An 18,128-nucleotide genomic window follows, 5' to 3' on the forward strand; every position below is an offset into this window, starting at 1 on the left:
ACCAGTGGTTGCGGACGATTTAGTCCTACTGGACGACGGGCTGCTTTGCAGCGATGGATGGCGGTTGTATCAATCGCGGCGCGGCGGGCTGGGCGGCAGGTTTTTCTGTCGCCTGGTTAGAGGCTTCGGCCTCCCGTCGGGCAACCTGTTATCCGTCGTAGTGTTGTTGTCACGTCTAGCAGCTATGACGGACCAGGAGGCTTGCCTTAATCGGCTGGCCTGAGAGGAAGGACACCTCATCAAAAACCCTCAAATCCGCGTTGTAGTCCAGCGGCGTGGATTTCCTGTCCTTCTTGGACAGTTTGGCTCGGGAGAGCGTGAGCTTTTAGCTGTGTACACCCATGGATACCGCCCGACCTCCATGGTGTAAAAGGGTTATCCGGGTGCAGGGGGCACCGCCCGGATGGACGTTTTATATCCCCCATACTCGTGGGAACAAAAATGTCCTTTAACTCCGAACCGATCAACGACGACCCTAGCAAACACACAATTATGGACACTGAAAACTTCTATGATTTGGAAGACACTGACGAAAGTATGTCTCCGGCGCGTGTCGAGACAAGGCGGGGCAGGGCTGTGCTGCGTTCAAGCTCCAGCTCTGCCAACAGCATCATAGAAATGGATGGAAAAGACAGGCTGTGGCGGAAGCGGACGCTGGACACCAGCTGTTCTGGTTCCGACGAAGAAGATGGCACAGGGGTTTTTACATCCCCATTTATTAAGACCACCTCAAAAAGAGGGAAGGGCCGCCCATCGGGTTCAAGCGCCACTCGGCGCGAGGCCACATTCGATATGACGAGGTTGCGTAAGAGGGAGTTGGAGGCGCAGGCCGAGAAGGAGGTTGCTGAGTGCGCCGAGCGCATTGAAGTGGCGCAAGCTAGCGCTCCTCTCCCTCCCATTCCAGCAAAGACAAACACGTCCGAGGCTCTCAGTCGCCGCATTGCCGATGACCTGGCTGCAATCGTGAAGGTGATGACCAAGTCATCAAATCTCAAGGGCACTTTTAAAAAGGCCTTGAAATTGGCCCACGATGACATTGAGCAGTCAGTAGCTCTATTAGAGAAACACACTGTCTCTGAGGAGACGAGATTGCTGCAGGCAGCCAATTCCCGCCTACAGGCGGAGCTCGACTCCCTGAAAAGGGAACTCCAAGAGGTGAAGGCCTCTCAGGGCTCGTCGCTGCCTGCTCAGCCCCAAGATTCGGATATCTTGCGCCAGGTCGGAGCAATGATTAACGCGAGATTTGAGGCTCTAGAGGAGCGTCTGCTGCCGGAAAAGCGCATAAGACCTCCGCTGGCGGCAGATAGCAGGAAAGCGGCAAAGGCGGCTGAACAAGCGATGGCCGATGACCTCGCACCGCCCCCTCCATCAAAGGCGAGGACATATGCAGGTGTTGCGGCTTCATCGCAACCGGGTAGATCGGTGTCTGGGCCCGCAATTAAGAAAACCGCGAAGCAGACGGCGGTCCCAGCTTTGGAGATCGAGGCAACCTCGAAGAAGAGGAAAAAGAAATTAGCGAAGGGGAAGGAAAGGGTCCCCGTGCAGCCTGATCCGGCGGGTTCAAAGCCCCCCAGAAAAGATACGCTGGCCACGTCATCCGGCCCCCCGCAGCAGCCGTCAAAGGACGGAGAGTGGACTGTGGTCGGAAAGCGAGGAAAAGAAAATAAGGGGAAAGGGAAGAAGCCTGCGGCTAAGTCCCGCAAGAAGAAGTCGCGAAAGCTCCACGCTCCGAATTCCTCGGCTGTCGTCCTTACCCTGCAGCCGAGTGCGAAGGAGCGTGGCGTAACCTACGCCGGTGTTTTGACGGAGGCGCGGCGTGGAATAGACCTCGCCGAAATTGGCATCAGTGCAATGCGTTTTAAGCGCGCTGTCACTGGTGCCAGGATACTAGAGATCCCCGGTGCTTCCAGCACCAAGGAAGCGGACTCCCTTGCCGCCAAATTGCGGGAGGTCCTCGGTGAGGACAACGTTAAGGTGTCCAGGCCGGTCAAGTGCGCAGACTTGCGAATCACTGGCCTGGATGACTCGGCCACAGTCGAGGACATTGCGGCTGCGGTATCGCGTGCAGGGGAGTGTACCGCGGAGCATGTGAAGTGTGGTGGCCTGCGCACGGGCCCCCGAGGTGCTGTATCAGCCTGGGTTAGTTGCCCGGTGACTGCGGCGAAGAAGCTGGCGCAGGCGGGGCGCGTAATGGTTGGGTGGGCTTCGGCGAAAGTCTCTCTCACCGAGCAGAAGCCCCTGCGCTGTTACCGCTGCCTGGAGGTGGGCCATGTCAGCGCCACGTGCTCCTCGCCGACGGACCGGAGTGCCACTTGCTTCCGCTGCAGTGAAACAGGCCATAAAGCTGGTGGATGCGATGCCGCCTCCGCTCGCTGCGCCCTATGCACGGAGGCAAAGCTACCGGCAGAGCATCGGCTTGGAAGCGCAGCCTGTAAGGCCCCGAAGCCTAAAAGAGGTGGAATGCGGAAGCAAGATGGCGCTCCAACGCCATCACGCTCTGCTCCGGTGCCTGATGAGGTACCGCAAACGGAGGCAGCCATGGAAACGCAGTAATGGCCGCACTGCGTTTCCTACAGGCCAACATCAACCACTGTGCCAGGGCCCAGGACCTTTTACATCAGAGTCTGGCAGAGTGGGAGATTGACGTGGCGGTAGTGTCTGAGCCATACAATCTGCCCCCCCCGGGATAACTGGGTGGGCGATCTGGACGGCTTGGTGGCGCTGGTTGCTCAAGGCGACACACAGCTTGAGCAAATCATAAGGCGACGGGGATGCGTCTCGGCGGTTGTCAATGGCTTCACCGTTGTGGGGGCGTACTTCTCGCCGAACCGCTGCCTCGCCGATTTCGAGCAGTTCTTGGTTGAGCTGAGGGATCTGCTAGACTTCGCACAACCTCAATCTGTGCTTCTGGCCGGGGACCTGAACGCCAAGTCGGTGTCTTGGGGCTGTGTGGCAAGTGACATACGTGGCTCGACACTCGCTGACTGGACAGTTGCGGCGGGACTGACGGTTGTTAACCGTGGAGCAGAATTAACGTGTGTTCGGCAGAGGGGTGGATCCATTGTAGATGTCACGTTTGCGAGCCCCCCTCTCGCTCGTCGTATACAAGACTGGAGGGTTCTTTTGGACGTGGAGACGCTCTCGGATCACCGTTATATCCGGTTTAGCGTCTCCACGCCCTCGACGGCTCCCAGTCAATTCCCCCCTGGCGATTGTCGTCCGCGCTGGGCACTTGGTAGCCTCGATAGGGAGCTCCTCATTGAGGCTGCCTTAGTGCAGGCTTGGCTCCCGTCGCAGCAGAATGACGGCGAAAACGTAGAGGAGGAGGCCACTTGGCTTGCCGAAGCTATGTCTCAGGTGTGCGACGCGAGCATGCGGAGGGTGCGGTCGGTTCCACGTAGGCGCCAAATGTACTGGTGGTCCGCCGATGTTGCCCAGCTGCGTGCTTCATGCGTGGCTGCGAGGCGGGCGTACACCAGGCACAGGCGCCGTAGGCGGCGTGACGAAGAGGAGGAAGCGCGGTTATACGCCGTCTATAGGGACTGCATTGTGTCTCTGCAGCACGCCATCAGCAGCGCTAAGACCCGTGCATGGGAGGAGATGCTCGAGAGTTTGAACCGCGAACCTTGGGGTCGGCCGTATAAGAGGGTGAGGCAAAAGCTTCGCCCTTGGGCCCCGCCCTTGTCTCAAAGTCTCGAGCCACGATTTCTGGAGCAAGTGGTGACGTCCTTGTTTCCAAGTCGGGGAAGACATTCTCCCCCACCGATGGCACCCACGATGACTGCGCAGGAGGAGCTCAACAACGAAAATGTCCCTCCAGTCACTCGCAACGAGCTCGCTGTGGCAGTAGAGCGCCTTAAGGCGAAGAATGCCGCCCCCGGCCCTGACGGTGTTCCCGGGCGGGCCTGGGTGCTGGCGCTAGAATCTCTTGGACCCAGGGTGGAACAGCTGTTCACAAAATGCCTCCAACAGGGCCAATTTCCCCGTAGGTGGAAGACCGGGAACTTGGTCCTGTTGCAGAAGGAGGGACGCCCGCGCGACTCGCCCTCGGCTTATAGGCCGATCGTGCTGCTCGATGAGGTGAGCAAGCTCTTTGAGCGCGTCTTCGCAGCTCGCCTCATCGACCATCTGGAGGGAGTGGGGCCGGACCTAAGCGAGAACCAATTTGGATTTCGCCGGGGAAGGTCCACTATCGATGCGATTGCTGAATTGCGGAACCTCGCTGATCATGCAGATAATGAAGGCGGAGTTCTTTTGGCGGTGTCCCTTGACATCGCCAACGCATTCAACACTCTGCCGTGGAGTTGCGTGATCGAAGCGCTCCGCTACCACAACGTGCCCGGGTATATGGTGCGCTTGTTGCAGTCCTACTTATCGGAGAGGGCTGTGGCGTACCCCGCGCGTCGTGGGTGGCAAGAAAAGGAAGTGACGTGCGGTGTTCCACAGGGCTCGGTTCTTGGGCCCCTTCTGTGGAACATCGGCTACGACTGGGTCCTGCGTGCCACTTATCTACCGGGTGTCAGCGTGCTTTGCTACGCGGATGACACCCTGGTAACTGCACGCGGGGCCTCGTACAGGGAGGCAGCCCTCATTGCGACCGCTGGTGTGGCGGATGTTGTGCGCCGAATCAGACGACTTGGCTTAGAGGTCGCTCTGAACAAGTCGGAGGCAATTTTGTTTCGCGGCCGTCGAAGGGCGCAGGCTGCTGGTTCAGCTATCCAGGTGGGTGGCACGTCCATCGGCGTCGGTTCCACTTTGCGCTACCTGGGCATCGTGCTGGACAGCCGGTGGACATTTGTGGAGCACTTTCGTCGCCTCGCCCCCCGTCTTGTTGGGGTGGCCGGGGCACTTGGAAGTCTGCTCCCGAATCTAAGAGGGGCTGGGGGTGCGTGTCGTCGTCTATACACCGGCGTCATTCGCTCCATGGCCCTCTATGGTGCGCCCATTTGGGCCGACTCTTTGAGCGTCCGTACCAGACCATACTTGCGTAGACCGCAGCGGGTCATGGCGCTCAGAGTCGTGAGGGCATATCGCACAGTGTCCTTCGAGGCCGCGTGTGTCATGGCTGGGACGCCCCCGTGGGACCTGGATGCCGAGATGCTGGCGGACGTTTATCGCCGCGTCACCGCGTCCAGATCGCATGGAATTAATCCATATCTGGAGCAAGTCCAGCAATGGAGGGCTGATGCTCTCGAGCGGCGGTTCAGGGAGTGGGAACGCCGGCTCGAGAGGCCCAGCGCAGGAGCGAGGACGGTCGAAGCTATCCGACCGGTCCTACGCGAGTGGTGTGACAGGCGGCATGGGGCAATTACCTTCCGCCTGACACAGGTGCTGTCCGGACACGGCTGTTTCGGGTGGTACTTGTGCAAAGTCGCCAGGCGGGAGCCGCAAATGGCTTGCCATTGGTGTGACAGTCCGGAGGACACGGCAGACCACACTCTCGCCGTGTGCCCCGCGTGGTCCGAGCCCCGTGCTCACCTAGTCGCAGTCGTCGGCCCTGATCTCTCCCTGCCTTCCATAGCTCGCGCAATGGTTGGCAGCGACAGATCGTGGCGCGCGGCTATCACATTCTGTGAAGATGTGATGTCGCAGAAGGAGGAAGCAGAGCGGGTCCGCGAGGGAGATCCCAACGCGGATCCTATTCGGCGGCGACGTCTTATTGGGCGCAGTCGCCGAGTCGCGACCGCTGTACACGGTCGCGACTTGCTTCCCTAATGTTGGGTGCCGGACGGTGGAACGGGGACATAATCCATCGTCCGGTGCGGTGAGGCGGCGTGAGACGTGTTCCGTTCACGCCGCCCCCCAGGAAGGAGGAACTGGCGAACACTAGCCAGGTCTTAATCGCGATGGGCCTATATAAAAAATAGGCTGCCGCTGACGGGGTTACGGAAGCGGTTACACCAAATACCCGCGACCCTGCCAATAAAGCGGAGAGACGGAACACAGTGGAGTTTAGTCGGTAGTCGCCGCATTCTGCGGTGTGAGTCCGACATAACCCAGGGCCCTTTCCCCGAGCGCTCTGGGTATGCCTAAATGCATTCTCCACTATAAAAAAAAAAAAAAAAAAAAAAAAAAGGTTAGGTTAGGTTAGGTTAGGTTAGGTTAGGTTAGGTTAGGTTAGGTTAGGTTAGGTTAGGTTAGGTTAGGTTAGGTTAGGTTAGGTTAGGTTAGGTTAGGTTAGGTTAGGTTAGGTTAGGTTAGGTTAGGTTAGGTTAGGTTAGGTTAGGTTAGGTTAGGTTAAGCGAGAACCAATTTGGATTTCGCCGTGGAAGGTCCACTATCGATGCGATTTCTGAATTGCGGAACCTCGCTGATCATGCAGATAATGAAGGCGGAGTGCTTTTGGCGGTGTCCCTTGACATCGCCAACGCATTCAACACTCTGCCGTGGAGTTGCGTGATCGAAGCGCTCCGCTATCACAACGTGCCCGGGTATATGGTGCGCTTGTTGCAGTCCTACTTATCGGAGAGGGCTGTGGCGTACCCCGCGCGTAGTGGGTGGCTAGAAAAGGAAGTGACGTGCGGTGTTCCACAGGGCTCGGTTCTTGGGCCCCTTCTGTGGAACATCGGCTACGACTGGGTCCTGCGTGCCACTTATCTACCGGGTGTCAGCGTGCTTTGCTACGCGGATGACACCCTGGTAACTGCACGCGGGGCCTCGTACAGGGAGGCAGCCCTCATTGCGACCGCTGGTGTGGCGGATGTTGTGCGCCGAATCAAACGACTTGGCTTAGAGGTCGCTCTGAACAAGTCAGAGGCAATTTTGTTTCGCGGCCGTCGAAGGGCGCAGGCTGCTGGTTCAGCTATCCAGGTGGGTGGCACGTCCATCGGCGTCGGTTCCACTTTGCGCTACCTGGGCATCGTGCTGGACAGCCGGTGGACATTTGTGGAGCACTTTCGTCGCCTCGCCCCCCGTCTTGTTGGGGTGGCCGGGGCACTTGGAAGTCTGCTCCCGAATCTAAGAGGGGCTGGGGGTGCGTGTCGTCGTCTATACACCGGCGTCATTCGCTCCATGGCCCTCTATGGTGCGCCCATTTGGGCCGACTCTTTGAGCGTCCGTACCAGACCATACTTGCGTAGACCGCAGCGGGTCATGGCGCTCAGAGTCGTGAGGGCATATCGCACAGTGTCCTTCGAGGCCGCGTGTGTCATGGCTGGGACGCCCCCGTGGGACCTGGATGCCGAGATGCTGGCGGACGTTTATCGCCGCGTCACGGGGTCCAGATCGCATGGAATTAATCCATATCTGGAGCAAGTCCAGCAATGGAGGGCTGATGCTCTCGAGCGGCGGTTCAGGGAGTGGGAACGCCGGCTCGAGAGGCCCAGCGCAGGAGCGAGGACGGTCGAAGCTATCCGACCGGTCCTACGCGAGTGGTGCGACAGGCGGCATGGGGCAATTACCTTCCGCCTGACACAGGTGCTGTCCGGACACGGCTGTTTCGGGTGGTACTTGTGCAAAGTCGCCAGGCGGGAGCCGCAAATGGCTTGCCATTGGTGTGACAGTCCGGAGGACACGGCAGACCACACTCTCGCCGTGTGCCCCGCGTGGTCCGAGCCCCGTGCTCACCTAGTCGCAGTCGTCGGCCCTGATCTCTCCCTGCCTTCCATAGCTCGCGCAATGGTTGGCAGCGACAGATCGTGGCGCGCGGCTATCACATTCTGTGAAGATGTGATGTCGCAGAAGGAGGAAGCAGAGCGGGTCCGCGAGGGAGATCCCAACGCGGATCCTATTCGGCGGCGACGTCTTATTGGGCGCAGTCGCCGAGTCGCGACCGCTGTACACGGTCGCGACTTGCTTCCCTAATGTTGGGTGCCGGACGGTGGAACGGGGACATAATCCATCGTCCGGTGCGGTGAGGCGGCGTGAGACGTGTTCCGTTCACGCCGCCCCCCAGGAAGGAGGAACTGGCGAACACTAGCCAGGTCTAAATCGCGATGGGCCTATATAAAAAATAGGCTGCCGCTGACAGGGTTACGGAAGCGGTTACACCAAATACCCGCGACCCTGCCAATATAGCGGAGCGACGGAACACAGTGGAGTTTAGTCGGTAGTCGCCGCATTCTGCGGTGTGAGTCCGACATAACCCAGGGCCCTTTCCCCGAGCGCTCTGGGTATGCCTAAATGCATTCTCCACTATAAAAAAAAAAAAAAAAAAAAAAAAAAAAAAAAAAAAAGGTTAGGTTAGGTTAGGTTAGGTTAGGTTAGGTTAGGTTAGGTTAGGTTAGGTTAGGTTAGGTTAGGTTAGGTTAGGTTAGGTTAGGTTAGGTTAGGTTAGGAGGTTAGGTTAGGTTAGGTTAGGTTAGGTTAGGTTAGGTTAGGTTAGGTTAGGTTAGGTTAGGTTAGGTTAGGTTAGGTTAGGTTAGGTTAGGTTAGGTTAGGTTAGGTTAGGTTAGGTTAGGTTAGGTTAGGTTAGGTTAGGTTAGGTTAGGTTAGGTTAGGTTAGGTTAGGTTAGGTTAGGTTAGGTTAGGTTAGGTTAGGTTAGGTTAGGTTAGGTTAGGTTAGGTTAGGTTAGGTTAGGTTAGGTTAGGTTAGGTTAGGTTAGGTTAGGTTAGGTTAGGTTAGGTTAGGTTAGGTTAGGTTAGGTTAGGTTAGGTTAGGTTAGGTTAGGTTAGGTTAGGTTAGGTTAGGTTAGGTTAGGTTAGGTTAGGTTAGGTTAGGTTAGGTTAGGTTAGGTTAGGTTAGGTTAGGTTAGGTTAGGTTAGGTTAGGTTAGGTTAGGTTAGGTTAGGTTAGGTTAGGTTAGGTTAGGTTAGGTTAGGTTAGGTTAGGTTAGGTTAGGTTAGGTTAGGTTAGGTTAGGTTAGGTTAGGTTAGGTTAGGTTAGGTTAGGTTAGGTTAGGTTAGGTTAGGTTAGGTTAGGTTAGGTTAGGTTAGGTTAGGTTAGGTTAGGTTAGGTTAGGTTAGGTTAGGTTAGGTTAGGTTAGGTTAGGTTTTTTTTTTTTTTTTTTTTTTTTTTTTTTTTTTTAAAAGCACCCGCCATCGCAGGGTGTTGTCTGCTTTTTCTCTAGAGTATAGTCTAGAGACATTTCTTTTCTTTAATCAAATAATAAACACAATTTTCTTTATTTACAATATGGGCACATAATATTAAAATATAATCAAATTTTAAAATACGAATTTACAATATACAATAGAATTTTCAAAATAATAATAAAATACAATAATTAAAGATCACATTAAAATTTACAATTCAAAGATTACAATAAAAATAAAACCAATACAAATAAATATACAAATTATCACGGCACAACTATCCTAAACTTAACCCTAACATCACAGCTTATCACAGTTTCTTTTGTTTACCACCCCAACAATGTACTTACAATATTCCAGAAATTCATTCCTCATTTTGTCCCCCAGGGCCGCGGGCAGATTCTCACCCGTCATCGCGATGCCCAATTTTTGCTCAATAACATATCTATCTCTTGCAAAAATCGGACACTCGAGCAACAGGTGAGAAACCGTCTCGTCGACTCCGGGCTGACACAGGCACGATGGATTCTCCTTCAGCTTGAATCTGTTCAAGTAGAAGGCGAATCCACCGTGTCCAGTCAGTGCTTGTGTGGTGTGGTGTGTGATGTCTATTTTCCGTACTATTTTGTATGCAGCAGCAGCGCTTGGGAAAAAGAGCTTCGTGCCTCCAGCCGTCTCCCCCACATCATATCTCCTGTCCCATTCCCCGATCGTATCCTGTCTCAGGATACGCTTGACGAATGAAACAGGACACAGATCGTAGTCGGGTTTCTTCTTCGACCCCAGAGCGGCCTCCTTGGCTAACTGGTCCACTCTTTCGTTCCCCCTTAGCCCTGCGTGCGCCTTGATCCAAAACAGAGCGACCTCCCGCCTCTGCGAAGCAGCTTTTCGGAGGGCCGCCCTTGTTTGCACAGCAAGGGGGTGGGGGGAACCGAGTGTGACTGCCTGGAGGGCCGATCTGGAGTCGCTGAAGATGCCGACCTTCGACACTCCACTCTTGCAGGCTCTAATTACTGCTCTTTGGAGCGCTAGGAGTTCGGCCTGGTAGACGGTGCAATACGGCGGCAAAGCAAGCTTGACGGCCTTCGTCTCGGCCTCCCCCTCCCATACGGAAAGGGCGGCTCCGACTCGACCCTCAATCTTGCTGCCGTCCGTGTAGATCCTATGTACGTGGCTATTAGCCACGTCGGAATACGAGTCCTCGTCCACCAGCCCGAACCCCAGCCCTTCCTGCTCTGCCGGATGTGGGTCCTCAATCGCCGGAGCCATTCTTTCCACCTCCCTGTCTCCCAACGCTGGGTGCGACACCCCCTTCTTGATCCCATATAATCTCGAGACTTCGAGAATTCTGAGATCAAGGGGGAGTATCCCAGCCAACAGCATAGCTGAGTTCAGGGAGACGGTCCGATATGCTCTGCAGATTTTTTGGGCGAAACCCCGTTGCACGGTGTTCAGCCTTTTTTGGACCCCCATCTTTTCCACGGTGGGTGCCCACGCTGCCGATGCATACATAATAGTCGGTTCGATAACAGCTACATAAATAGTCTTAATAATATCTGGGCTAAGTCCCCAACCAACTCTGGCTGCCTTAGCCAAGAGTTTATACCGGGCTATTGCCTTTTGGCATACAGCCCCGACGTGGGCGTTAAAGGTGAGGCCGCTGTCTATTGTTAGGCCCAATATTTTTATATGGTCAAAATATTTTATTTCCACATTCCCCATAGCGAGCCGTGGCACGTCATATTTTAATCTCCTCGTGGAAAGGAGGGCACAAGTTTTATGCGGTGCAAATTTTAATTTGTTTTCCTTTCCCCATTCATCTATTGCCTTTAAGACACGGTTAGCTTCCATTTCAATTTCAAGGGCCGTGTCACCCTCAAAGACCAACACAATGTCGTCGGCGAACGCCTGACAGAATACTTTCATCTCCTCTAGCATCCATAGCAGAGGGTCCAGCAAGAGGTTCCACAGGATTGGTCCACCTATGGATCCCTGCACGCACCCCTTGCTGGTCCCCCTACTCACTTCCACGCCCGCATATCTAACTTTCACTCCCCTTTCACTCAGGTAGCTGCTGATCACCCGCCTCACGTTCCCCGGGCACCCAACTTCAGCCAACCGCACCTTTATGGCTGGCCACCAGGCGCTGTCGAAGGCTCCCTCTATGTCCAGCGATACCACAACAGAAATCTTCTTCTCCTCCCTCATATTTCTGATGTGGTTCACTAGTCTATAGAGGGCGTCCTCGGTGCTCCTCTGTGGCATAAAGCCATACTGGTGGGGGCTTATTTTGGGCAACAGGTAAAACCTAAGTCGGCCGACCAGCATCTTTTCGAAGATTTTGCCGAGAACAGGTAAGAGGCCGATCGGTCGATAGGCTTTCGGTACCCGATATGATTCCTTGCCCGGCCTTCGCAGTATAACCACGGTCGCCCACTTCCACTGTGCGGGGAAGTAGGCGGCAGAGAGGCATCTGTTGAGCAAGGCAAGGAACCATCCCGGGTTACAATCCACAGCGTGCTGACAGATGTCGGCCGTGAGTCCATCCGCCCCGGGGGCCTTCTTGGGGTTGAAGGACCTTACGGCTCTCTTCAACTCCTCCATGATGAAAGGAGGGTCATCCGGGCCCGCCGGTGGTTCGGTGTCCAAGGACTCCGCACACCTGCGCACCCGACGATGTCCCCCACTTTCACCACTTTCCTGGTCCTCGGGGTAGAAGGTCTCCGCCAACAGTTCTGCCGAGCTCCGGGCATCGAGGGTCTCACCGCCCCTCGAAAGGGGCAGATCCTCCTCTCTCCCTGTGGCTCTATTAAGCACCCTGTAGATGCCCTCCCAGACCCCCTCCCTATCCTGTTTCCGGCAAAACTCCTTCCAACTCTTCTCTTGCGCTTCTTTCACTGCCTTTTCATACATCTCTCTTTCTTCCAGGTACAATCCAACCACGCGGTCTCTGCGATCAGGTGCTGCGTTTCGGATCCTGCGTCTCCTCGTGGCCACCTGCTTCTTCATCTGCGCGAGCTCATCATTCCACCACGACAAGGTGAATTTCTGTGTGTGTTTTTTGGTCGGCATTGTGTCTCTGCATGTCTGTGTGATTGCTTCAGTGTATCTGTCTATTGCGTCATCTATTTGTTGTGTGCTGTGTATTGTGTCTATGTCTTGTATAGTTAATTGTCTGTCCGACATCAGCTGGGTCAGTTTCTCATGAAACTGAGTCCAGTTTGCCTTGTGTGTGTTAAATATGCGTGTAGTTCGTATTATGTTCGTGCCTGTGGATTTATGTTGTCTGATGCCGAAGGATATGCCGTTGTGGTCCGAGCTCGTGAGACTCTCCTCAACCCTCCAGTTGTCCACTCGGTTCAGCAGATCGTCGGAGCACGCTGTCACATCCACGTAGCTAGAGTACCTTTTCCCACCTCTGATGGTATCGAACGTAGGGATGTCCCCGGTGTTGAGTATGTGCATTCCCATTTCTTCCAGTACAGCAGACACATCTCTTCCTCGCGAGTCTTCCACTTCGCCACCCCACCACGGGCTTTTTGCGTTCGCATCGCCTCCCAGGACCATCCTATGGATACCCAGCTCTCTCCCTATCCGCCTAAGATGGTCCAGGTAGAGCCCCACTGGTTTATCGGGCTCGAAGTAGAAGGACACTACAATCATCTCCCAGGCTTTGGTTCTGAGAGTGGCCACAACGATGTTGTTACTGCTAAGGCGTGTATGTAGTTCGACATCCAGTGTGTCGTCGAGTACTACAATACACGCCTTTACTGCTCCACCCCCTTCCCCTTCGCTCTGGAAGATCCTCACTCCATTGTATGTCCTCATACTTTTCGCCCCACCAACGTAGGGCTCTTGCAGCAATGCTACGCATGCCTTACGCTTGGTGGCTTCGAGCAGTAGCTCCCGTGTGGCGATTTGGCTCCGCTGGAGATTGGCCTGCAGCATTCGGTACTGGAAGGACTCACCTTGGGCAACCTTAGCAATACGCTACCGCCGATCTGGCCAGAGCATCCCACCTCTTTCTTTCCGTACACTCTCTGTCAAAGGCGCTGTGCTCTGCGCTGCCTTTCTTAGCCTTTATGCAGTTGATGCATTGAGGCACTTCTCCCCGCAGCCACTTGTCGCACTCGGTCTTCATGTGAGGACCAGCGCAGTGGCTGCATCGTTCCTTCTCTTCCCTACACATTCGTCTCGTATGCCCGTACCCAAGACAGCGCGAGCACTGCACTAACGGACTTTGATCCATCACTTTCACTCTACTTAGCCCTATATGGGCGTATCCTTCACTCGTGCATCTCTTCCATACCTGTGGACTCACCCTGGCCACTACGTGGTTCTGGAGGTGGTTCCTTGCTTTCATCACGTACGCTACTTCTACCTTTCTCTCTTCCCCCTTCAGGCCCTCAAGGATGCTTGCATTTTGATTACTGAATGCTGTGACGAAATCGTCAACTTCGCATTTCATTACATCCCTGAAGACTAGTAGAGGGCTCTTATTTTTTACATCTTCCACTACTAATCCCTCATTCTTTCTCAGCCTTTCCTTCACCTTGATTCTTTCTTCCTCATTCGCACAGCCGACGACCACCTTCCTGTTCTTCACCTTTCTTACCCTCTCTACTTTCACCCATCCGTCCTTTGCATCCACAGTCTTTCTGATCATTTCTAACACCTCATCACCCGTCTCTTGTTCGTCTTTGGATGACACCATGACCGAATGCAGGGCTCTTGCTTCGGGGAGTTTCTCTATGACTCCCTTCGAGACAACGCCCGCATAACTCGCCGTTTTGGCGACAGTCATGTTGCCCTCCAAAAGCGAGCTCAATTTGTCCATTTTATTTTCATTCTCCCGCATGCTTACTCTCATATCTTCCATTCTTGTCATCATCTCTTTCATACTTTCTTTCATTCCTTCACTTAGGTCCAGATTTCTCACCAATGCGTCGTCAACTACGCTGGGACCAGCATCGGATGGCGGGGGGGGATGTATAGGGTCCCCACTACGCCCTCCACTACCAGCCCTGGCATTGGTGAGTTCAAACTCAATCTCTTTTATTATTTCATACATCCTTTCTAGCGCCGTAATTACCCCGTCTTTTATATCAGTCTTTAAATTTCGGGACTCCCGCAGGTGGGCTTTCCCTTTCAGCAGAAGGGCTTTCCCTTCTGCAGTCCGACTTTTAGGTGTTGCAGGCTTCTTCACTGGTTCGGAGATAGTGAACGTGTCACTGGCACGCCTCTGGGGAGTGTGGATCATGATGACTTAGGGGAGAAAAAAAAAAAAAAAAAAAAAAAACCCCTGTCAATAATAATACTTATTCTTAACACTATTAGGTCTCCCAATAGGGGAGATACCTGTCAATAATTACAATTAAAAATTAATATCACAGATATAAATATGAGATATAAAATATAAAATATTAATAGGTCACTGATAGTTAAAAATGGTCAACTTAACACTATTAGGTCTCCCAATAGGGGAGATACCTGTCAATAATTACAATTAAAATAAATATCACAGATATAAATATAAGATAAAATAATAATATAAAAATATAAAATATTAATAGGTCACTGAAAGTTAAAAATTGTCAACTTATCACTATTTAAAATATTAATAAAATATTAATATTAATACGTCCGTTATAATTACAATTGGTCAACAATAAAAAAGTCAAGTCAATAAAAAAGTCAATACTTATACTTAATCAGTCTCCCAATAGGGGAGGCACCTGTCAGTGATTACAATAAAATAAAATAAAAATGGAAATGAGCAGCAAGTACTAATAATATGATATTAGTAATACCTAATAAGTATTATAGTCTATAGTTCAGTTTAAAAGTCAATCTATAAGTTATACGATATTATTATCGTACGGTTCGACCTACTAAGCTAGCACTAGCTTACTAAAGCTAGCTAGTCAGTACTAACCACTCAAGTCAATAATTAATAATTATTATTTTTACTTAAGACTATCAGGTCTCCCAATAGGGGAGTCGCCTGTTTATGATGAATAGAAATAAATGAATGAAAGATAATAATATTATAAATAAAATTATTATAAATAATGATATTATAAATATATATATATTTGTGTTGTGTGGTATATGGTCCCTAAGCACTCAGTATATAATAACCTTAGTCTAACAGCTACACCAAAAATGATGTAGCTGGTCTATTATATAGCTACACTTACAATAATTTACTAATGTACAAATACAGACTATTACATTAAATTGAAAACATTCATTTGCCACCACGTGTTTCTTGTTTTCGTTTTTGTTGACTCGTGACCTACTTAGATTTTTCTCTTAAAAAACGTTATGAGGAGTTAAGATAATTTATTATCTTTGTGCGGGAAGGTGTATGGAATATCCCAGCACTAATTTAAGTAGGAAACACAGTGGGGGGAAAGGGGAAAAGTATAGTTTTGGCGGAAGAAAGTTTCAATTTGTAGGTTAAAACACTCTTTGGTGTCTATCTTCGCCAATTTTCAACCGATTTCCCCGGGACAAAAACCACGGGCTTTGTTTTAATATGCCGCGTCTATTTACACTTGTATCTTTTCACCATGCACTGAGTTAAGGGGGATTGCCACCGCCCGACTTGCCGAAAATTGTTTGTTTTACCTTATGTATGGGTCCAAAAAATCCCAAAATTTTCACAGGCACTCGTATCACTAATACCTACAACACTGTAGTTCGGGTTCGCGAAGTCCCCGATATAAATCGGGACTTCCCAGCGACGCCGTACTTTTGTTAATTTAGTAAAAATTTCTTTTGGTAATAACTTTTCACAGGCACACTCGATTTTAAAACTGTTTTCGCGTCCGTATTTGTTATTTAAGCGCGCATCTATTGGTATATGACACTAATGTGTAACTTGGAAAAATACCGCTTTTATAAAAATAAACTTAGGAGAGATGCGATTTCGCTGTCAACGGACCGCGTTCGGGCAAATGACTGGTTAGGTTAGGTTAGGTTAGGTTAGGTTAGGTTAGGTTAGGTTAGGTTAGGTTAGGTTAGGTTAGGTTAGGTTAGGTTAGGTTAGGTTAGGTTAGGTTAGGTTAGGTTAGGTTAGGTTAGGTTAGGTTAGGTTAGGTTAGGTTAGGTTAGGTTAGGTTAGGTTAGGTTAGGTTAGGTTAGGTTAGGTTAGGTTAGGTTAGGTTAGGTTAGGTTAGGTTAGGTTAGGTTAGGTTAGGTTAGGTTAGGTTAGGTTAGGTTAGGTTAGGTTAGGTTAGGTTAGGTTAGGTTAGGTTAGGTTAGGTTAGGTTAGGTTAGGTTAGGTTAGGTTAGGTTAGGTTAGGTTAGGTTAGGTTAGGTTAGGTTAGGTTAGGTTAGGTTAGGTTAGGTTAGGTTAGGTTAGGTTAGGTTAGGTTAGGTTAGGTTAGGTTAGGTTAGGTTAGGTTAGGTTAGGTTAGGTTAGGTTAGGTTAGGTTAGGTTAGGTTAGGTTAGGTTAGGTTAGGTTAGGTTAGGTTAGGTTAGGTTAGGTTAGGTTAGGTTAGGTTAGGTTAGGTTAGGTTAGGTTAGGTTAGGTTAGGTTAGGTTAGGTTAGGTTAGGTTAGGTTAGGTTAGGTTAGGTTAGGTTAGGTTAGGTTAGGTTAGGTTAGGTTAGGTTAGGTTAGGTTAGGTTAGGTTAGGTTAGGTTAGGTTAGGTTAGGTTAGGTTAGGTTAGGTTAGGTTAGGTTAGGTTAGGTTAGGTTAGGTTAGGTTAGGTTAGGTTAGGTTAGGTTAGGTTAGGTTAGGTTAGGTTAGGTTAGGTTAGGTTAGGTTAGGTTAGGTTAGGTTAGGTTAGGTTAGGTTAGGTTAGGTTAGGTTAGGTTAGGTTAGGTTAGGTTAGGTTAGGTTAGGTTAGGTTAGGTTAGGTTAGGTTAGGTTAGGTTAGGTTAGGTTAGGTTAGGTTAGGTTAGGTTAGGTTAGGTTAGGTTAGGTTAGGTTAGGTTAGGTTAGGTTAGGTTAGGTTAGGTTAGGTTAGGTTAGGTTAGGTTAGGTTAGGTTAGGTTAGGTTAGGTTAGGTTAGGTTAGGTTAGGTTAGGTTAGGTTAGGTTAGGTTAGGTTAGGTTAGGTTAGGTTAGGTTAGGTTAGGTTAGGTTAGGTTAGGTTAGGTTAGGTTAGGTTAGGTTAGGTTAGGTTAGGTTAGGTTAGGTTAGGTTAGGTTAGGTTAGGTTAGGTTAGGTTAGGTTAGGTTAGGTTAGGTTAGGTTAGGTTAGGTTAGGTTAGGTTAGGTTAGGTTAGGTTAGGTTAGGTTAGGTTAGGTTAGGTTAGGTTAGGTTAGGTTAGGTTAGGTTAGGTTAGGTTAGGTTAGGTTAGGTTAGGTTAGGTTAGGTTAGGTTAGGTTAGGTTAGGTTAGGTTAGGTTAGGTTAGGTTAGGTTAGGTTAGGTTAGGTTAGGTTAGGTTAGGTTAGGTTAGGTTAGGTTAGGTTAGGTTAGGTTAGGTTAGGTTAGGTTAGGTTAGGTTAGGTTAGGTTAGGTTAGGTTAGGTTAGGTTAGGTTAGGTTAGGTTAGGTTAGGTTAGGTTAGGTTAGGTTAGGTTAGGTTAGGTTAGGTTAGGTTAGGTTAGGTTAGGTTAGGTTAGGTTAGGTTAGGTTAGGTTAGGTTAGGTTAGGTTAGGTTAGGTTAGGTTAGGTTAGGTTAGGTTAGGTTAGGTTAGGTTAGGTTAGGTTAGGTTAGGTTAGGTTAGGTTAGGTTAGGTTAGGTTAGGTTAGGTTAGGTTAGGTTAGGTTAGGTTAGGTTAGGTTAGGTTAGGTTAGGTTAGGTTAGGTTAGGTTAGGTTAGGTTAGGTTAGGTTAGGTTAGGTTAGGTTAGGTTAGGTTAGGTTAGGTTAGGTTAGGTTAGGTTAGGTTAGGTTAGGTTAGGTTAGGTTAGGTTAGGTTAGGTTAGGTTAGGTTAGGTTAGGTTAGGTTAGGTTAGGTTAGGTTAGGTTAGGTTAGGTTAGGTTAGGTTAGGTTAGGTTAGGTTAGGTTAGGTTAGGTTAGGTTAGGTTAGGTTAGGTTAGGTTAGGTTAGGTTAGGTTAGGTTAGGTTAGGTTAGGTTAGGTTAGGTTAGGTTAGGTTAGGTTAGGTTAGGTTAGGTTAGGTTAGGTTAGGTTAGGTTAGGTTAGGTTAGGTTAGGTTAGGTTAGGTTAGGTTAGGTTAGGTTAGGTTAGGTTAGGT

The 18,128-nt window shown here is 50.7% G+C and overlaps 1 protein-coding gene across 1 annotated transcript; it reads left to right on the forward strand.

Moving 5' to 3' along the window:
• Positions 1-441: 441 nt before the first annotated feature.
• LOC149490109 (uncharacterized) lies at positions 442-7,238 on the forward strand. The gene is made up of 4 exons (XM_089715096.1): positions 442-2,517; positions 2,656-4,825; positions 6,323-6,918; positions 7,080-7,238. Exons 1-4 carry the CDS (start codon positions 442-444, stop codon positions 7,236-7,238), a joined length of 5,001 nt encoding a protein of 1,666 aa, XP_089571222.1.
• Positions 7,239-18,128: the final 10,890 nt, after the last annotated feature.

This window comes from Colias philodice, chromosome 3 (assembly GCF_061535455.1).
Source record: "Colias philodice isolate Cphi_HAF_F1 chromosome 3, ilColPhil1 Martin Lab GWU primary, whole genome shotgun sequence".
Lineage (NCBI taxonomy): Eukaryota > Metazoa > Arthropoda > Insecta > Lepidoptera > Pieridae > Colias > Colias philodice.